Source organism: Brassica napus, chromosome C2 (assembly GCF_020379485.1).
Source record: "Brassica napus cultivar Da-Ae chromosome C2, Da-Ae, whole genome shotgun sequence".
Taxonomy (NCBI): Eukaryota; Viridiplantae; Streptophyta; class Magnoliopsida; order Brassicales; family Brassicaceae; genus Brassica; species Brassica napus.
In genome coordinates, this window is record NC_063445.1 from 30,475,400 (window position 1) to 30,499,959 (window position 24,560).

The 24,560-nt window shown below is 35.1% G+C and overlaps 3 protein-coding genes, 1 long non-coding RNA gene and 1 pseudogene across 17 annotated transcripts; 4 read left to right on the forward strand and 1 right to left on the reverse strand.

The window, feature by feature from the left end:
* Positions 1 to 248: 248 nt before the first annotated feature.
* On the forward strand, positions 249 to 2,833 carry LOC106353526. Its single transcript, XM_048748137.1, has 5 exons — positions 249 to 919; positions 1,312 to 1,441; positions 1,640 to 1,927; positions 2,007 to 2,222; positions 2,343 to 2,833. The coding sequence occupies exons 3-5, from the start codon at positions 1,787 to 1,789 to the stop codon at positions 2,658 to 2,660; spliced, it is 675 nt and encodes a 224-aa protein (XP_048604094.1). The 5' UTR covers positions 249 to 919; positions 1,312 to 1,441; positions 1,640 to 1,786; the 3' UTR covers positions 2,661 to 2,833.
* Positions 2,834 to 3,449: 616 nt separating this feature from the next.
* On the forward strand, positions 3,450 to 6,400 carry LOC125581921. Of its 2 annotated transcripts, none has more exons than XM_048748138.1 (5): positions 3,450 to 4,489; positions 4,880 to 5,009; positions 5,208 to 5,495; positions 5,575 to 5,790; positions 5,911 to 6,400. In XM_048748138.1, exons 3-5 carry the CDS (start codon positions 5,355 to 5,357, stop codon positions 6,226 to 6,228), a joined length of 675 nt encoding a protein of 224 aa, XP_048604095.1. In that variant the 5' UTR covers positions 3,450 to 4,489; positions 4,880 to 5,009; positions 5,208 to 5,354; the 3' UTR covers positions 6,229 to 6,400. Both variants share the same exon structure in this region; 1 of them encodes a protein (XP_048604095.1).
* A 5,429-nt stretch (positions 6,401 to 11,829) lies between these two features.
* On the reverse strand, positions 11,830 to 14,056 carry LOC111202774. Of its 3 annotated transcripts, none has more exons than XR_007319703.1 (6): positions 13,403 to 13,882; positions 13,066 to 13,137; positions 12,942 to 12,993; positions 12,664 to 12,851; positions 12,425 to 12,577; positions 11,830 to 12,331 (listed from the first exon to the last, which is right to left on the reverse strand). It is a non-coding gene; the product is annotated as an uncharacterized LOC111202774 (long non-coding RNA). The 3 variants fall into 3 exon arrangements; XR_007319701.1 differs by having other exon boundaries at positions 11,830 to 12,307; positions 13,403 to 13,868; XR_007319702.1 differs by lacking the exon at positions 11,830 to 12,331 and having other exon boundaries at positions 12,338 to 12,577; positions 13,403 to 13,520; positions 13,597 to 14,056.
* A 743-nt stretch (positions 14,057 to 14,799) lies between these two features.
* LOC106347485 lies at positions 14,800 to 17,201 on the forward strand. 11 transcript variants are annotated; one of them, XR_007319692.1, is made up of 6 exons: positions 14,800 to 15,723; positions 15,818 to 15,843; positions 15,914 to 15,998; positions 16,365 to 16,623; positions 16,691 to 16,792; positions 16,855 to 17,201. XR_007319692.1 is itself a non-coding variant. In XM_048748139.1 (6 exons), exons 2-6 carry the CDS (start codon positions 15,685 to 15,687, stop codon positions 16,987 to 16,989), a joined length of 516 nt encoding a protein of 171 aa, XP_048604096.1. In that variant the 5' UTR covers positions 14,823 to 15,437; positions 15,531 to 15,684; the 3' UTR covers positions 16,990 to 17,201. The 11 variants fall into 11 exon arrangements, 1 of the variants encoding a protein (XP_048604096.1); XM_048748139.1 differs by lacking the exon at positions 16,691 to 16,792 and having other exon boundaries at positions 14,823 to 15,437; positions 15,531 to 15,723; positions 16,883 to 17,201; XR_007319691.1 differs by having other exon boundaries at positions 14,825 to 15,723; positions 16,883 to 17,201.
* Positions 17,202 to 19,820: 2,619 nt separating this feature from the next.
* On the forward strand, positions 19,821 to 23,541 carry LOC106350150 (annotated as a pseudogene).
* Positions 23,542 to 24,560: the final 1,019 nt, after the last annotated feature.

The window sequence follows — 24,560 nt, forward strand, 5'->3', positions numbered from 1 at the left end:
TATTGAAACATTTATTTTATGGTGTGTTTTTTTATAAAAAAAAATTGTATTTAGCTAACTAATCCCACCTAAACCATAAGTAACCCGCCTATAAAGCCTGAATTTACTAAACCCAAAAATTTGATAATTAGAATCCCTCCTAAACCCAAAAATTTAACTAATCCCGCCTATAAACCCAAAATTCAGTAAACCCGCCACAAACCAATTATTTTTGGCCCATTTAATTAGATTTATTTACTAATCATCAGCAACCCTAGCTAATCAATCTCTAAATCTCTCGATCCCACACTCCTCTCTAACTTGCGATTTCACTCTCGATCTCGACCTCTCACTCCGGCGATTTCACCGAAGCTACTGCCGATCTATCTCCGGCGATGGGTGGAAAGAGGAAGCGCAATCTCGTGGCACCGGGTTCGTCGATTAATAAAACACCAAGACCATTACCGACTCAGTATGACTTCGTCTCTAATGCGAAGACGTCGAATCTTCCACCGGTGGTTCTCCCTAACAACAATCCGACGCCGTCGGTAAGGGATTATCCACCTCCGAGGCAACTCTTTCCGTGCTCCACGTTCCAACCTTCTGGATCTGCTCCGGTTCCTCAAACTCAGCCTCCAACTCGAGTACCTCAGTCTTCTGGCGGTGAAGGTAATTCATATCCTCAACCTGGGCAGAGACAATCTCAATCTCCTCCACTTGAAGAATCTCCATCGTCTCCACTTCATGCAGCTCCATCGCCTCACAGTTCTCAAGCACAAAACTCTCATGGAGACCCAGAAGATTTTGCTGAGTTCGAAGCTCCAGTTGAGCCTGATCTCTCGGAGGACGTGATGGATGTATTAAACCGCATGCTAGCCCAACCAGGCCGAGAGGAGTTCACAACGGTCCTGTCTCCCAAACTCGAGCCTGGTACAACATGGTATGGGTGCTCTACTTTGTGTCTGTTGTGTGAGGTTTCAGTTTGTCTCCATGAGAGTTTTAGTGTGTTTAAGTTTGAGTTCGAGTTTTAGCTGTTTGAGTCTAGTAAACAATTTTGAGTCACGAAGTTGAGCTAATTATATGTTTTATGTGTTTAAGTTTATGTCCGAGTTTTAGCTTTTCGTTTCAAAACCTTAGTTTTTTTTTTTTTTTTGGTGGTTCTGTTGTGAAGATTTTAATTATGTTTCGCTTTTGTTTGAGTTTCTCTTCTTTCTGTCTGTTGTGTGAGTATTATACTAGTGAGAGTCTCTGCCTGTTTAGTGTCTTCTCACTGCTTGTTTGAGTTTGAGTTTGCTGATTGAGAGTCTCTGTTTTTTTCCTCTTGTCTTGTAGGTTTGGTTATGACAAGTCCAGCTTGACCCGTAAGATAACCAAGATTATGAAAAAGAAGTTTAATAAGCCTTTCTATAGTTGGACCTGTGTGCCTAGAGACAGACAAGAAGGATACTTCGTTGAATTTGCGGTAACCTTCTTTATCTTTTACATTCAGTTTATAGTTCTTTCTGTTGTGAAAAGAAATATCGGCAAGTAAAGTATGCAATGAAACTAGGTGGAACAAAGAACACTGAAACATATATAATTATTTATTTGTATGTGAGAGATATGTAAAGTAGCTAGCAACCATGCACAATAAGCTTATATGTTATCTGTTGTTTTGTAGAAAAAACACACATGGAATCCCATGTTAACCGGTCTTGTTCAAGAACACTTTGAATCCATTTGTCAGCTTCGAATGAAAGGTATGGTCAGTGATGTAAGGACCTCTCGCGAGCAACCGAATTGGATAGGAGATACACTCTGGAAATAAATGACTGCTTATTGGGACACTGAGGCAGCAGTGGGAAAGAGCCGCAAGGCATCAGCAGCTCGTTTGTATGAACGTAATGGTCTTGGTATTCACAAGCATAACTCAGGACAGAAGTCCTATATGCAAATCGAACAGGAGCTGGTGAGTATCATTTTCTTTGTCTCGTTTTCTTTAACACTTGTCTCATTTTCATGTGTGACTTTCTTCCATTTCATTTCAGACAGTGGAGTTGGGAAGACCTGTGAGTTTTGGTGAAGTATTCATCAAGGCTCATACAAGAAAAGATGGAACCTATGTTGATTTCAAAGCAGAAAAAGTTGCTGAGGCTTACAAAAAGAAAAAGGAAGAGAAGTTGGCTAACCTTGAGAAGGATAACACTGAAATCTCAGAGGGGCTTTTGCTAGCAATAGAAGAGGACAACGAGCTGTTTATTCAGGTCTACTATTTTTTTTAAAAAATATTTTACAGTCATAAGTTTTTGCATTAAGAGTTTGGAGTTGTTTTCCAGCTTGGAAATTGATTGATAATGACTTACTCATTGTTTTCTTTGTTGTAGTCAACTTTCTGCAATGACAGAGGAGACCTTTTTGGTATTGGAAGCCTGAAGAAGAAGCTTAAGAGAAAACCAAATGACCCGATCAGCTCCTATTCTTTCATGCACATGCAACAAAAGCTTGAAGAAGCTGAACTCAAGATAAAAGAACAAGAAGCCCGTATTGCCAAGGCTGAGGCAGACCGTGCACTGGAACAAGCTACTAACCAGGCTAAGATGGCTGAGTTCTCCCTTATGCACAAGTACATGCGTTCAACTGACCAAAAATACCTTGATTTCATTGCCTCTGAAGCATCATCTCCAGCTCCTCCTGATCAGTAAAAGCTGTGTACTTAGGTTATCATATTTAACTATCTTTTGGTGTTTGGTATTTTGTACATATAACAACTCTGATAACTTTTTGGTATGTATCTGTATTTTGGTGTTTGATTTGGGATGTATCTTTTTGGTAATTAGGATTCTAAAAACTTTAATCTACCTCCAGTTTCTTCATTTAGCATGTGTCAAATGATTAATCCCACAAATAAAAATCAAAAGTGAACCAAAATAAATAAATACCAAATCCCAAATCAATGTTTGTATCGGTCAAAAAACAGTAGCTCCGTAGTCACTTATCAGTCGCTAAATACGTTGATAATCAGTCGTTAATCGTGGCAACCTCGGTCACTAATTAGTCACTATATATACCGACCGTTTAGCGACTGGTATATTAGTCATTAAATACGTCACTAAAGTAGTCGTAAAATCAGTCGTAATTTAGCGACTACTTTACGACTGTTAAACGACTGATATAATGGTTGGTAGTCAGTGGCTAAATACCGACCGATTAACGACCGATTTATTTAGCGACGCACACTATAACGACAGGCTTAATTAGTCGTAAATCAGTCGCTAATCTTGATTTAGCTACCGATTAGCTACTATTCTTCCAGTAGGTAAAAACCTGTTTTCTTGTGGCTCAATGTTCTTAAAGTGAGCCTGAGGAGATTAATCGTTGCTGGAGAATATGAAGACGTAGCCTCGATTACGTTACAACAAGAAAACGATGATGCTGTTCTGATGACTACAGTTGAAGACCTACAATTTGAGCATTTGGTACATGCTCGAAAAGAATCAATAAATCTCGATTTCGAGGTGGCAGATGGAGAACCAAATGACGAATTCCGATGTAATTTATCGTCTTCTGATGATGATGTTTAAGTTATTTGAGGCAATATGTAATGATATATATTATTGAAACATTTATTTTATGGTGTGTTTTTTTATAAAAAAAAATTGTATTTAGCTAACTAATCCCACCTAAACCATAAGTAACCCGCCTATAAAGCCTGAATTTACTAAACCCAAAAATTTGATAATTAGAATCCCTCCTAAACCCAAAAATTTAACTAATCCCGCCTATAAACCCAAAATTCAGTAAACCCGCCACAAACCAATTATTTTTGGCCCATTTAATTAGATTTATTTACTAATCATCAGCAACCCTAGCTAATCAATCTCTAAATCTCTCGATCCCACACTCCTCTCTAACTTGCGATTTCACTCTCGATCTCGACCTCTCACTCCGGCGATTTCACCGAAGCTACTGCCGATCTATCTCCGGCGATGGGTGGAAAGAGGAAGCGCAATCTCGTGGCACCGGGTTCGTCGATTAATAAAACACCAAGACCATTACCGACTCAGTATGACTTCGTCTCTAATGCGAAGACGTCGAATCTTCCACCGGTGGTTCTCCCTAACAACAATCCGACGCCGTCGGTAAGGGATTATCCACCTCCGAGGCAACTCTTTCCGTGCTCCACGTTCCAACCTTCTGGATCTGCTCCGGTTCCTCAAACTCAGCCTCCAACTCGAGTACCTCAGTCTTCTGGCGGTGAAGGTAATTCATATCCTCAACCTGGGCAGAGACAATCTCAATCTCCTCCACTTGAAGAATCTCCATCGTCTCCACTTCATGCAGCTCCATCGCCTCACAGTTCTCAAGCACAAAACTCTCATGGAGACCCAGAAGATTTTGCTGAGTTCGAAGCTCCAGTTGAGCCTGATCTCTCGGAGGACGTGATGGATGTATTAAACCGCATGCTAGCCCAACCAGGCCGAGAGGAGTTCACAACGGTCCTGTCTCCCAAACTCGAGCCTGGTACAACATGGTATGGGTGCTCTACTTTGTGTCTGTTGTGTGAGGTTTCAGTTTGTCTCCATGAGAGTTTTAGTGTGTTTAAGTTTGAGTTCGAGTTTTAGCTGTTTGAGTCTAGTAAACAATTTTGAGTCACGAAGTTGAGCTAATTATATGTTTTATGTGTTTAAGTTTATGTCCGAGTTTTAGCTTTTCGTTTCAAAACCTTAGTTTTTTTTTTTTTTTTTGGTTCTGTTGTGAAGATTTTAATTATGTTTCGCTTTTGTTTGAGTTTCTCTTCTTTCTGTCTGTTGTGTGAGTATTATACTAGTGAGAGTCTCTGCCTGTTTAGTGTCTTCTCACTGCTTGTTTGAGTTTGAGTTTGCTGATTGAGAGTCTCTGTTTTTTTCCTCTTGTCTTGTAGGTTTGGTTATGACAAGTCCAGCTTGACCCGTAAGATAACCAAGATTATGAAAAAGAAGTTTAATAAGCCTTTCTATAGTTGGACCTGTGTGCCTAGAGACAGACAAGAAGGATACTTCGTTGAATTTGCGGTAACCTTCTTTATCTTTTACATTCAGTTTATAGTTCTTTCTGTTGTGAAAAGAAATATCGGCAAGTAAAGTATGCAATGAAACTAGGTGGAACAAAGAACACTGAAACATATATAATTATTTATTTGTATGTGAGAGATATGTAAAGTAGCTAGCAACCATGCACAATAAGCTTATATGTTATCTGTTGTTTTGTAGAAAAAACACACATGGAATCCCATGTTAACCGGTCTTGTTCAAGAACACTTTGAATCCATTTGTCAGCTTCGAATGAAAGGTATGGTCAGTGATGTAAGGACCTCTCGCGAGCAACCGAATTGGATAGGAGATACACTCTGGAAATAAATGACTGCTTATTGGGACACTGAGGCAGCAGTGGGAAAGAGCCGCAAGGCATCAGCAGCTCGTTTGTATGAACGTAATGGTCTTGGTATTCACAAGCATAACTCAGGACAGAAGTCCTATATGCAAATCGAACAGGAGCTGGTGAGTATCATTTTCTTTGTCTCGTTTTCTTTAACACTTGTCTCATTTTCATGTGTGACTTTCTTCCATTTCATTTCAGACAGTGGAGTTGGGAAGACCTGTGAGTTTTGGTGAAGTATTCATCAAGGCTCATACAAGAAAAGATGGAACCTATGTTGATTTCAAAGCAGAAAAAGTTGCTGAGGCTTACAAAAAGAAAAAGGAAGAGAAGTTGGCTAACCTTGAGAAAGATAACACTGAAATTTCAGAGGGGCTTTTGCTAGCAATAGAAGAGGACAACGAGCTGTTTATTCAGGTCTACTATTTTTTTAAAAAAATATTTTACAGTCATAAGTTTTTGCATTAAGAGTTTGGAGTTGTTTTCCAGCTTGGAAATTGATTGATAATGACTTACTCATTGTTTTCTTTGTTGTAGTCAACTTTCTGCAATGACAGAGGAGACCTTTTTGGTATTGGAAGCCTGAAGAAGAAGCTTAAGAGAAAACCAAATGACCCGATCAGCTCCTATTCTTTCATGCACATGCAACAAAAGCTTGAAGAAGCTGAACTCAAGATAAAAGAACAAGAAGCCCGTATTGCCAAGGCTGAGGCAGACCGTGCACTGGAACAAGCTACTAACCAGGCTAAGATGGCTGAGTTCTCCCTTATGCACAAGTACATGCGTTCAACTGACCAAAAATACCTTGATTTCATTGCCTCTGAAGCATCATCTCCAGCTCCTCCTGATCAGTAAAAGCTGTGTACTTAGGTTATCATATTTAACTATCTTTTGGTGTTTGGTATTTTGTACATATAACAACTCTGATAACTTTTTGGTATGTATCTGTATTTTGGTGTTTGATTTGGGATGTATCTTTTTGGTAATTAGGATTCTAAAAACTTTAATCTACCTCCAGTTTCTTCATTTAGCATGTGTCAAATGATTAATCCCACAAATAAAAATCAAAAGTGAACCAAAATAAATAAATACCAAATCCCAAATCAATGTTTGTATCGGTCAAAAAACAGTAGCTCCGTAGTCACTTATCAGTCGCTAAATACGTTGATAATCAGTCGTTAATCGTGGCAACCTCGGTCACTAATTAGTCACTATATATACCGACCGTTTAGCGACTGGTATATTAGTCATTAAATACGTCACTAAAGTAGTCGCAAAATCAGTCGTAATTTAGCGACTACTTTACGACTGTTAAACGACTGATATAATGGTTGGTAGTCAGTGGCTAAATACCGACCGATTAACGACCGATTTATTTAGCGACGCACACTATAACGATAGGCTTAATTAGTCGTAAATCAGTCGCTAATCTTGATTTAGCTACCGATTAGCTACTATTCTTCCAGTAGGTAAAAACCTGTTTTCTTGTAGTGTGTGTGAGTAGTTTCATAGTTGGATTTTAGGGTTTCCAAAGAAAATCAAGAGGATGAATGCTTAGAATTGTTTAATCTAGAAATCTCATTAGAATTCTTCATCTATAGTTGTTCTTACTGCTTGAACTTGATTAGCTACCTAATGCATGATAGGTTTTTTCACGTCGGAGAGATGTTTCGATGAAAGGCCTGAAAGAACTTAGATGACCAAAATAACTTAACCAGGGAAAATTGATGTTAGGGAGCTTTGTGAACATATTAGAACTTATTCATTAATGCGTATTTAGCATCTTGAGTTCAACAAGAGTTAGTTCAATGGGTTGTTAAACATAGTAATCGGAGCCGCGAGAGTGGAAAGATTATAAAACCGTGTTTTGAATTCTAGAACGGATCTTAACTGATTTCCTGATAAGTAGTTTGTATTCATGATCTGATTTCCTTCGATTCCCTTGTTGCCCAACGCTTTTATTAATAGTTTCATATCATCCATTTTCTGTCATGTCTTTAATTAAGTTGCAATCAGAAAACCATAACTGTCTCATTGTCATCTAGCTTTATCTGAATTTGAATATTGAAGTGTGTATCTGGTCTCTGTGGATTCGATCCCTAAAGACTACCGCGCACCACCGTGCATTTGCGGTTTAAATTTAGTTGTTAAAACCTGATCACATCATCTTGAAAGATTTTATTTTATACTTAAATAATATTTAAAATGATACACTAACATGAAAATAAATACATATTCCAAAAAAAAGATATTCCACAAGATTATTTAATAATTTCACATAAAAGATGCATAAACTAATAACAATCAAATCTAAACATGAATAAATTAAAATAACTATGATATAAAATAAGTGATTTAATAATCCGGTAAATTGCTTTCAGAATTACCAAGATCGCTGAAATATTGTTCAAACATAATAGAAGAGTTTATTTATCTTGTGGGTCAACATTTCGATTTGATAACAATTGTACTTGTTGAGATTAATATATACACAAACATTTGAATCCTGTATAAAATTTAAATTAAAAAACAAAACTTTGTTTTCTTCTTTATTCTTTATGTTCCTTTAGTGCATAATTTTGTTTCTGAATTAGAAAAATTGTATATTATGAAAATTGCACCAATTGAAGTTGGAAGAGAAGCTCTACCCATGGATAAAAATTGTAGAAGATGAAAATGTCCTATTTCAGAAATTTCTTGTTCGATTTTGGAAAATCAAAGATAAAAATCTCATTTTTTTGTTATGAAATATATTACTTGATCATTTGTGGGAAAATATACTAATGCTCATTACTAAAACAAAATATGATATCTTGTATACTTATGATTTATTGTATTATTTAATAATAAATTTTTAATTTAAGTAAAATATATTTTTATGGAAGTTTTGTAAGAATAAAATAGTTGAAGTTAATTGTTAAATTTTTATAAATTGAAAGTATTAATAACAATTGTTAACTTAAAAACAAAGGGAATTATTTTGGAATATTCTTTTTTGGAGTAAAAAATGGAGTAATACATTGGAGTAAAACCCAACTCCATTTTGGAGTTACACTATTTTGGAGTAAAAAATAGAGTAATACATTGGAGATGCTCTAATGTTGAAGCTTAAAGCCGGCAATTGGGTTTATAAGCTAATCAAATAATAATAATAAAGACGAGGTTAGAAATATTTTTTTTATTAAAGTGTATTGAATCATGAAAGATAAAAACAAGTTTAAATGATTGGGAATAAAAACCCATAGTTTTTTTTTTGAAAAACTTGTAGTTAATACGTAGTAGTTTAAAAGCTCTTAGGCTTCAAATTGATAACGCAAATCAAAAACTACAGATCAAACAGAAATGTAGATCAAACACAATAAATATAGATCATGCACATTAAGCAGAACAAATGCAGATCAAACTAATATTGAATATTATTGACCATAAGCTTTAACTTATTTGTAACATAAGTTTTTCATAATTTATTAAATTAACTAATTCAAAACATATTTTGATTTTTTCATTTGAATGGATGTAGTAAAAAATTAGTGCATGTGTTATAATACATTATATTCAACAATTACAAATATAATTTATATTTAACTATTTTTATGAATGTTATATAAAAACAGTAATCAAATAGTAAAAGATAAAACTGCATACATGTGTCATAATATATTTATAGAGAATTAAGTAATTTTTACTAAGTATTATATATTGAATATAAATTTTAACTTATTTTAAGCATAGTAGAATTTTAACAATTAATTGAAAACTAATTAAACGTGTACCTTTTGAATAATTTTTAATAGATGTAGATATATGAATCAATTAAAATATTAAAAAACTAATTAAACATAAGATAAAATACCGCTTTTATCAAAATATAAAATTAACTAAATAAAACATGAAAGTGCATGTATGTTATAATATATTTTATAAGAATAAGTGAATATTTACTAAGTATTAATGAATATAAAAATCTAACTTATTTTTAATCAAAAGAAATAAAATATTATATCATTTATAGATGATATATTAAAAAAAAGAAAGAAAAAAAGAAAGAAAAGTGTAGGACATGAAAAGATTGGTTCAGTTCAAAAAAAAAAAAAAAAGAAAGAAAAAAAATACAAATGCCCATTGGTCACCTGGCCATCACGAGCTCCATCTTCCTTTTTTTTTTATCTGCAGTCCAAAAAATCAACATAATAGTAATATGCATGCAGAACATTATTAATTTATTCATTACTAGTGGTTTGTCCGCGCTTCGCATGGGGTGTTAAGTTTTGTTAAATATAATAGTTGAAATTTGTATTCATATCAGTGTGATTTGCAATAAATTTATGGTTAAACATTTGGTTTCACGATTCCTTTTTAGTTATTTCATTCCCACAGTGATGTATTCATATTGTTAATACAAAATAATTACAATTGTCTACTACGGTTAAAATTTATCCACTAAGAAGTTAAATTAGAAGTAATGTATGTTTAGTTTAATTATTATTATAATTATTTAGTTTGATCACTTCTTTTCCATAGTAGAAAGATTGGTTTATGGAACTCAAAGGAGAATATCAGTAACATCAATTGAATGACGATATGAGGCGTTATGAAACCAGATTTACAAAATCATTGTAATTTAGGTTTAGCGTAAGGACTTCAACAATGTTAGATCGTTGAAAGCGAGTTGGAGTAAGGCAATGTGCCGTCAGACCAATTCATTGACAGGATGTCAAATTAGTAGGCCGATAATAAAGTCTCGAGCATGAAAACATGAACCAATATGTGAAATGGAAGGTTTTGAGAGTACACATGATTTTTGTGAATTTTAGACCTTTCTATTTTTTTTTTGCGCAACCAACCTTTCTATTTATGTTCAGTCATGTTATTTCCCATCCTTTTTTTTTTTAATTTGTGTGTCGCTCAATTCAAATATATTTAGATTTTATGTGTTTATTTCATGATTAGTGGTAAGTTCACTTTCACATTATAAGTTATGTTTTACTATGATATATGTTTTCATATTTTGGTTTCTTAGATTCCTAAAAAATTTTCCTAGAATTATAATGTTGTTAGAGGTATTTCACAGTTTTTACCAAAAATTTGTTTGTCATTGACTTATATTTTTACGAATAATTAAACAATGTAAATTATTGTTATTATATGTTATATTATGTCTTACTCTATATGTAAATTTTTGTTCTGCATTATTCTTTTGTTGTTTAGAATTTTCATTTTTCGTTTTAGAGCATCTCTAATCACACTCTATTTTTTACTCTAAAATAGAGTTTTGAATAAAAAAAATTCAACTCTATTCTACTTTTCACTCTTTAATAGAGTAGAAAATAAGTTTACTTGATAAATAGAATAACTCATTTTATCGCTCTATTTTTCATTCTAAAACATAGTACCATTGGAGTAGAATCTAATCTATTATAGAATTACTATATTTTGAAGAAATAAAAATAAGTAAACGATCGGCAGGAGCCAACTGTACCAATTTGATGATGATTAGTTGTGTAAGGCCCGGCTCATAAATTTGATAGACCTTGTACAAAATATATATACTATAGTTGACTAATATATACATGTGTAAATGTTTTAAAGGCGCTTTCCCAAAAAAAGGCCCTAACTTATAAGAAATTTTCACAAAATAAGATAGACCTGGTTCTTTTGCTCCTCCAGCATACGTCAAGAGCCGGCTAAAGGAGCGCGTAAGTCTTCTGCAAAAAGTTTCAATATAGAAGGTGTGAGAGAGTGATAGAGAAGAAAACCGAAAAGGGTTTTAGAAGAAAAATATATTTTGTGAAGTAAAAGAATATTTTTAAAAAGATCTGCATGAAACTAAGATTTTTAAAGTAATGTCCTTTAACGATCACATGTTATATTTCAACGTTTAACTGGTCAATCGTTTTCTGAATTGCCAGGCTTACTTGGATAGTTTTACAGAACAATAAACAAATCCTTTTTTAGTATGTGTTACTTCATGAGACTTGATTGCTTCTTCGACTATTCATGTGTGACGTACAAATTTACATAGATGCTCACATTTTGTTTGCCGATGGAACACACAATTTTGACGAAAACAATAACAAAATTTTGATGGATATCAAAATTAGAATTTCTTATCTTTCTTGCTGGCATTATCTTCCTGTCGCTGGCCAAAGTTCAGTATTTAGAAATGCTCAACTTTATCAATCTTAAAAACATGACCAGACCTTTCCCACATTTTATTTCGCCCCTGTCAAATCTGAAGTGCTTTAGCCTCGATGGTCTCCGTCTCTCTGGTCCTCGTCCGGCCAATACATGCACACTAACTAACATACAAACAATCTCAGTTAAAGGAAACCAATTCACTGGTTCATTACCAGATTCAGTATCCATCTTGCCCCATTTAAATTACCTCGAACATGGCAATAATTTTTAACTGGAACTATACCATAGAAATCGCAAATCTCAAGCTAATGACGTATCTGACATCGTAAAGCCTAATATATTTGCTTGTAATTAAAACTAACACGACTCATAAATATACTGATTCAGAAGATAATAATTTCTTTTGTTCCAACTAATAAACAATACAAATCCTAACTAAACAAAAAAAAAAGAATAATAAGAAAAGTGAAGTTCTTGTAAAATCCTCAAACCACCTCCACGAAGAAAATAAGTTGACATGTATACTCTCTGTAGAGTGTGACACAATAATAACCTTCTTCTCTTGGCTTCTGTAAAATCAATCCTCTTTGGATATCAGTTAACATCAGAGAGGGGAGATCTTGAGTCCGACACAGCTGCCTCCTAAACAGAAGAAGCACGTATAAGGTGTTGTTGCTGCTTTGCATCACCATTAGCCTGCTTCAACAGTTTCCCATCTTGACGCGCTCTCAGCAAGTCTCAGATGCTGGGATTCTAAGTTCCTCAATGGACTCAATGCTTGGTATGTCATTTGGTCCTGTTTTCACCAAAGACAATATTCCTACCGTCACCAGAATTTAAAAACCAGCTGTAATATCTGATACGTTGCGTTTTCCTGGGTTAGTTTTATGCAGATTGTAATCTTGAAACTTACTAAGTTTCCATCAAGAAGATATTTCCATGCGTTGTTTGTGATCTCTATGATCTTGTGACTGTGATCACTCTTGGGATCTATCAAAGTCTTCACAGCATGGGATGATCATGGAGTTGATCTTAGCATATGCACCATTATCGAGTTTCAATGAATCTGCCAAAAGAAAGGGTAAATTTTCAGCAAAGCAAAGAACAACATGTGATCCAAATCTGTAAATTCAAAGGAATTAGTTGACTCACGATCAATGGAAGTAAGAAGGCTGGCGTCAACAACATCAAAAACATCAAGAGAGGATGATACAGCGGACGAGAACTGAGAGCTGAAGTTCTCATTGGCATCCATTCCTCCTCTGTTTAAGATATTGAAGTGGCTGGACAGTGATTCTTCAGCTTTCCTCCATTCATGTGCTTGTCCAAGCTAAAATTATCTGTTTCGAAAAGTTAGTAAAATTGATGGAAAACCCGGTTTTTGGTTTTTGGGACGATATAAGTTATGAACTTTTGAGATTTGTTTATACCAGTTCAAGAAAACTTCTTGCATCGCCTTCTTCCCACTCTCAACCTCTAAACCTGTAATTGTGATAGTTTGATTCTGTTTTCACCATGTGAAGGTTCCACTCAGCTTTAATGAAGGAAGAGTACCTGCAGTAGAGCAGGAACGGTAACAACAGAGTGCCACAACAGCGAAGCCAAATCATCAAAGATCTCTCTCTTCTGAAAAATGAAAGCAAAGCAAAAATACACGACAGATGTTATATTATTATGGAACATCAAAACCATTAAACTTTTTAATTGTCTAGAGTCTCAACGATTATCCTACAAATCTGAAAGCATATCCTAGATTAACCGAGCAAAACAAACCAAGACCTTGTAGGAAAAAAATCGATTTAAGAATACAAAAACCGAGATGATCAGAATTCATTCATAAGCAACACTAAGTAAGGTAAGTTTAATTGCATAGAGAAAGATAATGAACGACCTTACAAAACTCGTGAAGCAGAATTCTCCCTGAGTTCTTGGTTGTAGATGTCAAACTGCTCCGCCGCAGAGAGCTTGCGATCGTTGCTTTTTAGTTCAAGTTAGAGTGACCACTTTTTCTTACAAATACGAAAAGTCCCAAAATGGATAATTGAATTATGAAACGTTGGATTTTAAAAGCGTTAATCAGAATACCTTGGAATCAAGCACCAACATATCAACCCCCATCAAAGCATCAACTGGCCTCTTTTTTGACATTTACCTACACCGGCCTGTCTAAGCTTTCAAATTAAAACGAATCTAAAGGAAGTTTAGAGGCATTTGAAAGGCCAATGAGAATATATATTTATACTCTGGAAAAAGCTCAGGAACGAGGAATTAAACATACAATGAAGAGGTGAAAGTGGGATTAGTGGGTTGTGTTGATTATATGCCAGACGGGAGGTCGAAAAAGAATCGTTAGGTTCAGAAAAGATCCATGGAGAAAGAAATGCATCACTTGGTGGGTCTTATTTCACCACAAAACATAAAAGCCCAGAAAAAAGTTTGAATACAGAGTTTTAATAAAGCCCAGCATTAGTGAAAAACGTAGAGAAATAAATTTTCAGAATCCGATCAAAACTTAACTCACTTTGGGATGGTGACAGGTGTCACGTTTTTGAAGCCCCTTTGCTGGCGCGCTGAGAAGTGATAGAAGCCAACTTTATTGTAATAGATTTTTAGTTATGCGTTTAATTGATGAATGAGTAGTAAATGCAGTCTTTTCAGCATCATTATTTATTCTGCTTGGCTGCTTCACATTCATATACTTAATCATTCTCTCTAACTTTTTCACTCTTTATTCTCCATTCAATGCATATTTATTACTCCCTCTTTTCCTAAAAAAAAAGATTTTTTTGAGTTATTTTTTTGTTCCAAAATAATAGACTTTCTAGAATTTTAGAGTACTTTTAGTAGTTAATGTTGATAAATTATACTCCCTCTGGATTTAAATATAAGATGTTTAAGGTTTTACACACATATTAAGAAACAATAAATACAATATTTTAGTTGTTACTTTTTGATTATATCAATAAAGTTTCACCACTCATAATTTTACTTTTTAATTTATATTTAAATTTTAAAAATAAATGCATTAATTATATCTCAAAACATCATACATTTGTATACAAGATAAAAATATAGAACATCTTACATTCGTATCCGGAGGGAGTATGTTTTTAAGAAAAACTAATTGAAAATATTTGAATTGATTAAATACTATTGGCTGATGGTTATTGGAAAATGTATAGTGAAATAAACAATAAATTTAATTATAAACATTTATTATATTCTTAATATGCGTGAATACTCTATAATATATTTCTCTAAGGAAAAGAGAGAGTAAGTTTTATTGACTATTTTGATACTCATCATAGTCATTCTCTCTAACTCTTTCACTCTCTACTGTTTCAAGTTGATGAAACCACATAGGTAAGACGAATCTGATAGTGGGAGAGTCATAAGATAAGACTACTCTCTATCTCCATTCAATGCATATTTATTCTCAATTAAGTTTCACACTCTATTTGCAACAGGCTAGACCAGTTCATGATCGTTATATTTATTTTTGGTATAAATTTCATTGTTTACATAAAGGAAAAAATATCTCGAAATTCCAATACATAGTAAAATACAATGGATTTCGTTTCTTAATCATATATATAATGGGACTTTTTTTTTCTCTTCTAAGAGCATACACGTATGCGTTTTAATGATTGTGGGGTCCACTTACTGTCCGGGTTAGTTTGTTTGAATAAGTTTGGGGTTTGGTCTGATTTGGGTTCTCAGCGTTTTGTTTGATAATTAAATGAAATTATGTGTTTTTTTCTTCAGAAAATTAGGCTTCATGTTATCGTTTTTTTCACATTCAACGTTGCCGTCTCCGCTTATCTTCATCTGCAAACCTAATGATTTCTCATCTCATCTCTTTGCCTCCCTTTTCGTTTAGTGTATTTCTTTTAATTCAGCAATAATTGTTATTCACATTAAATCAAGTAAGGATGTCGACCTCTCTATTTCCTTTTTGTCAAATCTATAAATAGGAGAGGGATGAGAGTAGGATCGATGTTCCGTCATGATTTGTGTAGGCGAAGATTGGTGTTAATGGACGCCCTTCGAACGCACCGTCGGTGATACGATTGTGTTATTTTCAGCTCTGTTTCCGCATTTTGATCGGTTGTGTAGTGATTTTTTTTTGGGAGTGGTGTGTTGTTTGGTGTAGGGGATTTGAAGAGAACAGTGATGGGATTCAAATCAACACCGATCTTTCATAGTCGTAAGGTGTTAGATATTTTCAGATTGTGTTGGCATTTGTTTTAGTTTAGTTTGGCTCTGTTTCGTGTTGTAATTTTCTGCATTTCGTTGCAGATTCAAGATCTTAAGAAGTGTCCATTCTCCTAGGTGAGCAATGGTTTGGATTACATTACATATCACACTTTTATTTGACGCAGGTGGTTGTTTTTTTTTAAAGATGTGATGGTATTTCTCAGATACTCGGGAGCAGTTTCGGATCAATGGTCATTGATGCCTCAAATTCTGACCAGACCAAGCTTCAGGTCGGAGATAAATAACTTAGTTTAACAACTCAGAGAAGAAAGAAAGACTTTTATTTTTTCCCTCACTGTGGAGATTTTGGTTTCTTGATGTACCTAAGAGAGAAAACTTGGTTTGCTAATCCTCTAAACTCAAGGCTGATGTACATCTGTCATGCGCCTAGTACTCCTTACAACAGTAAGCAACCAAATCAAGAAGTTAAGTTAGATCCCTCAAGTGGTCCATGTGCTGATTACTCTCTGCTGCTTTAGAGGCAGAAAAAGTTTTTTTTTTTTTTAATTCTTTCATCTGTATGCAAAAACTAGCAGATTGTTTCATTAGTGGTCTCTTTTGATGACATGTTGAACTTCTTTTTTTGAATTATACAGGGGTATCCTGACCTCACAAAAGTGATCCAGACTAGTCACATGTTATCACGTGTCGGTCCACTATCTCTGGCGATGCTAAAATGTTTATTCCCCAGTGGCCGAGACTCAAACCCTGGTGACTTCACCGTATTGGGCTTTTGCCCTCAAATTAATCACCATGAGGCCACAAGTCATGGTTATTTGAATCTGAAAAGTAATCAGAGGCTTTTGTTTTCATCCATGATTAGTGGAACAGAGAGAAGTGCTGGACTTCTGAAAGGTTAAACCATGATTATGTTTTAAAATGCTTGAGATGATAACTAAAGTATTTCTTATTTGTGTGGTAGATTACATAGACAATAAATATTTCTGCTTTTAACGTTGCTTTTGGCCATATTCTTTTTCATTCTGATGATCTTCATACCTACATGTCCAACTCCAACGACCAGGTCAGTATAGCTCTATCATATGAAAACTCTATCTTCATACCTCATACAATGCTTTGAATCAGGTCTCATACCCGTTGGGCAATGTCGCAGGTGGGTTGTCTGAACCGAGAAGCAGCAAATTCAAGGCCTTGACTTTAGTTATGGATTGCCTCCGGTTCAGATGGAGACGCAGGATGATAATGAGTTCTTCGATCTGAGTTTCTTGGATCTGCAAAACTGAGACAATGGGATGCAGTTGGATGCATGTGGATTTTTTTATTTGCCTTAATCCCATTGTGACTCTTTATACTTTTTAATGATGTAGAGAATCTCACAAGACTGTCAAAAGGGAACTGTATATAGAGAGATGATGTTATATATAACAATTTAACAGATCCATAAAACTTAGTACACTGTTTGTCTTTCGTTCTTTCTGTTATAGTCTTTCTTTTGAGCCAAACAGAAAGCTCAAAAATTATCTGTTTATACTAGAGCTTTAGTGTGTGTGGAACTTGATGTGCGTTAATGTATGTCAATGGATAATAATGGTCCTATATCTATGATTACGAACTATGTGATGAGAATTGGTGTTACAGAATATCGTTAACATAAAAGCATTTGTGCTAAAGCTACAAAGATGAAGAGTTACTAATGCTTGCCTAGTCATAACTCAAACCTTCCACAAAGAGAACACACTTCATGTTTTTACCCAAAAAAAAAAACACGCTTCATGTATTCACTAAGAAAAACCTTAGACCATAATTATCGCGGTTTCTAAAACCCGATTATGTGTGATTTTAATGTTTGGGCTCCACGTATTTTTTAAAAAACGGTCACGAAAGTCGCGAGTGAAGGATCGGTCTTGGGCTGTTTTTTTTACTGTTTGTGGACCCCACCGGCACGTGGCGGCCCGCGATTGGTTCAATTTTTTTTTTTTTAAGGACAAAAAAAATCAAAAAAAAAAAAAAAACTAAGGACCCATATCGGGTATCAAGCGATAATCATGCTCTTAGACCATGATTAACCCGGGGTTCTTAGAGTGGGGTTCTTAGCGGAAGTTAAGAAACAGAACTTCCGCTAAGAACCCCATCCTAAGAACCCGGGGTTAATCATGCTCTTAAAGCATAGTTAATAGGAGGTTCTTAAGGTGGGTGTTTCTTAACTTCCGCTAAGAACCCCATCCTAAGAACCCGAGGTTAATCATGCTCTAAGCATAGTTAATAGGAGGTGCTTAGGGTGGAGTTCTTAGCGGAATATAAGAAACTGTCTCTTTAACTTTTAACTAAAAAAACTAAGAACCGGCTCTTAAATAAGATATTTAAGAATCGGTTCATAGTTTTTTTTAATTTAAAGTTAAGAAACGGTTTCTTATATTCCGCTAAGAACCCCACCCTAAAAACCTTTCATTAATCATGCTCTTAGAATACAAAATGCGGAATATAACACAAAGCTTCATTTAAATTTTATTTAAGTATTATACCCTATCTAATTGTCAACAACTCCGCGGAGCTCCGCCTCCAGTTCGTAAAAAGAGGTTCTCTGCATAGAAGATAACTAGTCAAATATATATATATATATATTAGGAGAAGCGTTAATTTTTTGTTTCTTAATTTTTTTTTTTGTTTTAGAAGTTTGAATTCCTCTGTTGTTTTACGCTTGACATTTTTATCCGTTAAATTTGATATGTTATTTATTTCGATTTAATCTGGAAAAATTCGAATTAATGTAATTATTAAACAAAACAAATATTAAAATCGGATCAAATCATAAATATTAAAATTTTCAGAGGTTGATATCCAATCTGCTTTGGCTTTAATACATATAAATGTATATCTACAATTAACTATAAATTTTTAATTATATAATTTGGTATGATTATTATTTTAACATATAATTTTATTTACAAAATTATTTATAAAATATTTAAACTAAGAAAGGAATATAAAATATTTATAAAAAACTAAATTTTCTTAAATTTTGTGTTTTATAAAAAGTAATTAATTTTAAAAGTAAACCTATTGTTTCACTAACTTTTATTTTTATTTGTGTTATTTAAAATGTTTTTATGAAAACAAACTTGTATAGTTATTTTAAGATTTACTTGTATTGAATAAAATTGATATATAAGATATCTATAAATATCCATAAATTTAAAATGTTTTTATGAAAACAAACTTGTATAGTAATTCAAAATATCCATAAATTTTGAATATATGAAAAATTGGTATTCGTATTTTTTTGAAACAAAATAAATAAAAACATCAGAATTTTAAAAATACAAAGTAAATCACGCATACTAAAAATTATAGTATTATTTGCTCTGTGTTCACACCTAATAAATTCCATCGAAAGCATTCACGTGTTAGGCGATATGGCTGAATCGACAATATAGTAAAATTCAACTGAATAAAATTGTGTAGATTTCAGTTTTAAATGCGTATTTCTTTAAATGGTAAGAAGAATAATAATCCATTAGTAGCCAAACGCGTGATTAAGCGCTGTGTTAGCTGTATATCTATGCATCTAAGTCATTAAATTTAAACCTGTCCTATACATTTATTTATATATATATTTGTAACTTAATCCCATACATTGATATTGAACACAAGAAATTAAATAGTTGAGACTATCTTTTTCTTCAGTTGCCTAATTGTCATTTACCCCAAAGTATTCATGATTTAACTTTAAAACCGGTAAAAATTAGAAAAAAACGAAAACCGTTGTCCAAGGATTTATTTAATCCTATGATACTGATATAACCTTTTTTTTTTTTTCACAAGATACTGATATAACCTTGATAGTGTAAACCATAGGGGAAATATCAAAACATAAATGATATATGAAATTTATATTTTTAAATTACCTATATTTTTATTTGAATATAAATTTATAAATAGTATACTGTATACAGATTGAATTCCAAAGCCTACTTCTTGTATTTCTTAACAAAAGGTTAAATTTCAAATCTTGACCACCAAACTAATCAGTAACCTTAAAAATGTAAGTAAATTGATTTAATTATTTTGATTTTTATTACAAAAAATCCAATTAATTGAACAGATGTATGGGAATGCTCACCCGTATCGTCGCCTCGTATATATTATTCCCACTACAGAAACAATACACCATTCATCTAAGATTTTTACACTTTTCCTACAATTACAACATTTTTTTTTTAATCTATTTTTCCGGCCAGTCATGGCGAACTATCGGTGGCCGTCGAAGCTATCGAAGTTATCACCCCGAGCAAAACAAACAAACCTCTACGGTGTGATCATCGTCACGATTCTCTGTGCAGCCTCTTACTCCGTCGGGATATGGAAGAACTCTCGCGGAGGAATCTCACGTGCTTCCCTCACTTCATTGCCATGCACGTTTCCTAACATAACCTCACCGATCCTCCCCTTCACTCCCCGTCACACATCCCCATCGGAGACAACAACGGCGCGTGTGGTTCAAATCCCGTCTTGCGGCGTCGAGTTCTCTGAGTATACGCCGTGCGAGTCAGTGAGCCGATCTTTAAGTTTCCCAAGAGATAGGTTGATTTACAGAGAGAGACACTGTCCTTCAAAAGACGAGATTCTCCGGTGCCGGATTCCAGCGCCGTACGGTTACTCGGTACCATTCCGATGGCCGGAGAGCCGTGACGTCGCGTGGTTCGCTAACGTGCCGCACACGGAGCTAACGGTGGAGAAGAAGAATCAAAACTGGGTGAGGTACGAGAAGGATAGGTTCTTGTTCCCTGGTGGAGGTACGATGTTTCCACGTGGAGCTGATGCTTACATCGGCGAGATCGGACGGTTGATAAATCTCAAGGATGGATCGGTTCGGACAGCCATTGATACGGGATGTGGGGTAAGTTGAAATATCTCTCTGTTTTTTTGTTCTTAATTTCATTCGTTTTGTACTATTCTTGTGACGTCTCTGTTCTTTTGGCTCTTGTCCATGTTTACATGTTCATCCCATCCCTGTGAATCTGTGATGGTCATAAATTGTTATTATTTTTTTTGTTTTTTGTTTTCCATCAGCAATCGTATATTTCACGTTATTTCAAAAAAAAAAAAATCGTATGCTTTATGTTTAGAACATCTTCAGAATATCTCAATAAGTTTTTTTTCTTTACCAAAACATAAAAATAAAAGATGAATAAAGAGATGAAAACCCATTTTAAAAAAAGTAAAAGATGAATAAAAGAGAATGAGATGATTTGCTTCCAAAAACTCTAAAAACAATTAAAAAAATTTCGGAATATTTTAGTTTGTATCAATAGTTCATATGTTTATAATTTAAATTTTAACTATATAATTAAACAGTACTAAATATATTATTATTATATTAGTAAAATATGCACATAAAGTTATCATCGGTGTTAATGCTCTTTAGTTTGAGATTTTACATAATAAAGTTATGTGTAACGTGTAGATGCAGTGTCAAATTGATCGATGATTGTGCAAATTACATTGAAATTCTATATATTGATTTTCCCTTGGTTCAAGATGTATTGCATGTACTATACATATATGCGCACTAGTTAGTTGGTTTAGGTGAATTCAGAGTAGCTTTTGTCAAACTAATTGATGATTGTGCAAATTACATTTGAAGTTATGTCTTAAAAATTAAAAAAAAAAACAGAATTTTGGTCATAGGATGAGATATCATTTATGATAGTAAAAATATTCTGGCAACAGCAGAGTGAGAAGGATGGATAGGACTCTCTTGATTTGGAACTAATAACATTGCCGGCAAAATTAGATAAAAATATTTGCCAACTTTCACTAATTTTATTCTCCTTAAATGGCAATGGATATGAACAATATTTCTACATTCCATTTCAGTATATATGATTTTATTAATACTTGATTACGTTTTAATCCCAAATAAAGTGCAGCACAGCTAGTTAAATGCTGTCAACATTAACATAGATAGTTAATGTGATTTTCTTGTCATTGATTGCTTCACTTTTAAAAATGCTTTGTCTAATAGATGTGCATATGTAGTTTAATTAGTTAGATTAAATGTAAACTCATCGACGGCTCCTGCCCCCTCCCCCCCAAAAAAACAAACTGTACTTGAGAGTTTCCCTTCATACGGCTCGAATATAAACTAATGATGATGATAATAGGTAGCGAGCTTTGGTGCGTTTCTAATGTCGAGGAACATAGTAACCATGTCGTTTGCGCCAAGAGACACACACGAAGCTCAGGTTCAATTCGCACTTGAGAGAGGAGTCCCTGCTATCCTCGGAGTCTTAGCTTCCATTAGACTCCCATTTCCAGCCAGAGCTTTCGACATAGCTCATTGCTCTCGATGTCTTATCCCCTGGGGCCAATACAGTAATTATATACTCACCCTATTGGCCACATTCTCTCTTTTTTTGTAGTCGCTTACGTGTGTTGAACTGTTTGTGGATGAGCAGATGGGACGTATCTGATAGAGGTGGATAGGGTACTGAGACCGGGAGGGTACTGGATTCTCTCCGGACCGCCGATCAACTGGCAGAGACAATGGAGGGGTTGGGAGAGAACAAAAGACGATCTCAACTCGGAGCAGTCTCAGATCGAGAGGGTCGCTAGAAGCTTGTGTTGGAAGAAACTGGCGCAGAGAGAAGATCTTGCGGTATGGCAGAAACCCACCAATCATATTCACTGTAAGCGGAATCTTATTGCTCTAAGACGCCCTCCCTTCTGCCACCGGACACAACCCGATCATGCCTGGTAATTATCTGTAGACAAGAGATGCCTACATGAAATGAAAATTTGTATTTCACTAGACCATGGTTTTGCTCTGTTCTGGACTTTTAGGTACACTAAGCTGGAGCAGTGTTTGACGCCTTTGCCGGAAGTAACAGGAACTGAGATCAAAGAAGTAGCGGGTGGGAAGTTGGCGAGATGGCCTGAGAGATTGAATGCAGTTCCTCCGAGGATCAAGAGTGGGAGCTTGCAAGGGATCACTGTGGATGACTTTGTCAGCAACACAGAGACATGGCAGACAAGAGTGTCTTACTACAAGATCTTCGACCAGCAGCTAGCGGAGACAGGGAGATATAGAAACTTACTTGACATGAACGCTTACCTTGGGGGTTTCGCTTCAGCCTTGGTCGATGATCCTGTCTGGGTCATGAACGTTGTCCCCGTGGAGGCCAGTGTCAACACCCTTGGAGTTATCTATGAGCGAGGGTTGATCGGAACGTATCAAAACTGGTAAAGAGTTCATAATAACCGATTCTTTAGCTTATTCTTTTATTCTGGGGAAGCTTTGATTGATTCTTATGAACTCTATTAAAAACAGGTGTGAAGCGATGTCAACTTACCCAAGGACGTACGATTTCATACATGCCGACTCGGTGTTTAGTCTGTACAAACACAGATGTGACATGGAAGACATCTTGTTAGAAATGGACAGGATACTAAGACCAAAGGGAAGCGTGATCATAAGAGACGACATAGATGTGTTAACAAAAGTGAAGAAGGTAACAGATGGGATGCAATGGGAAGGGAGAATAGGAGATCATGAGAAGGGACCGCTTGAAAGGGAGAAGATTTTGTTTCTTGTCAAGGAGTACTGGACGGCGCCTGCACCTGATCAGTGATCAGAAAGCTATAGAGATAAATGTTTAGACCTTTGTAGTAGCTAGCTCCCTTCTATTTTTTTGCTTTTAACATATTTTTTACGCACCAAAAGACGTTTCTGGGGGGGGGGGGGGGGGGGTGGGGCATGAAGAAATAAACACCTGAATTAATTGTTTCAAATAAACGGGAGAGTTTACTAGAGAGTATGCGACCATTCGTTGGATATGAAAGCACTTACGGCTACAATATTATACATTTGTCTAGTAGAGCTCTCATCATTTCTTGCTTCAGCATCGCTGCTATAACTGCTATAAATGGGTGATCCAGCATCTCTGACACTCCACATAGCTGAAATGGTCGGCGACATTCGTCTCCAGCCACAAGGACCGAAACAATATATGTCTTTCAACTAGGATCTCATAATTCATTGAGAAAAATCCACCAATATAAAATGAACTTGTAAGGAGAAAGGAAAGGAGGAGGGGTGAGCATTTCGACAAAACCTCGGGAAGGAAAGCTCTAGGAACCCGAAATCATCACCTAACATTCACGAGACAATATAACAAAAGTTCTACCTAGAACATCAAGTAAAATAAGAGCAATCAATAAGTAACAAGGATAAACTCCGACGATGCCAACATGAGACCACACCACCTCGTTCGGTCCTCGCGTTCCTTATGTTGTCGCGTAAGAGCTCACCACCTAAATCGGTACACGTGAGTTCAACTCCTTCACGCTATCAAGTTGCCGACACCGGCTCACGCTTGCTCCGCCACCATGTTCACACGATCACGCCACTTCGTTCGGTCCCCGCGTGATATGGGCTCGCTGTCTACCCGCTCCCGGCGATGAGTCATGCCACCTCATTCGGTCCCCACGCGACCCAACAAAAAATGATGCAGCGCCCGAGAACTCTCAATCACGTTGCACCGTCACACATAGGCTGTAAGATCTCTCCTATCTCATATACAGTACACACACATGCTTAATCCCCATGCAATGTAAACACCCGCATACAAATTTCAATCATCATACAACCATATTCGTTTTAGCAATCTATGAGTAGATCTAGGTGTTCAGACATTCGTGACAAAAAGGTGTTCACACATTATAATACAATATATATGTGTATATATATGATATATTTCACTTATCAAACAAATACATATATACTTATAGATAATATGTATGTATAAATGATTTAGATAGATACTTCTACT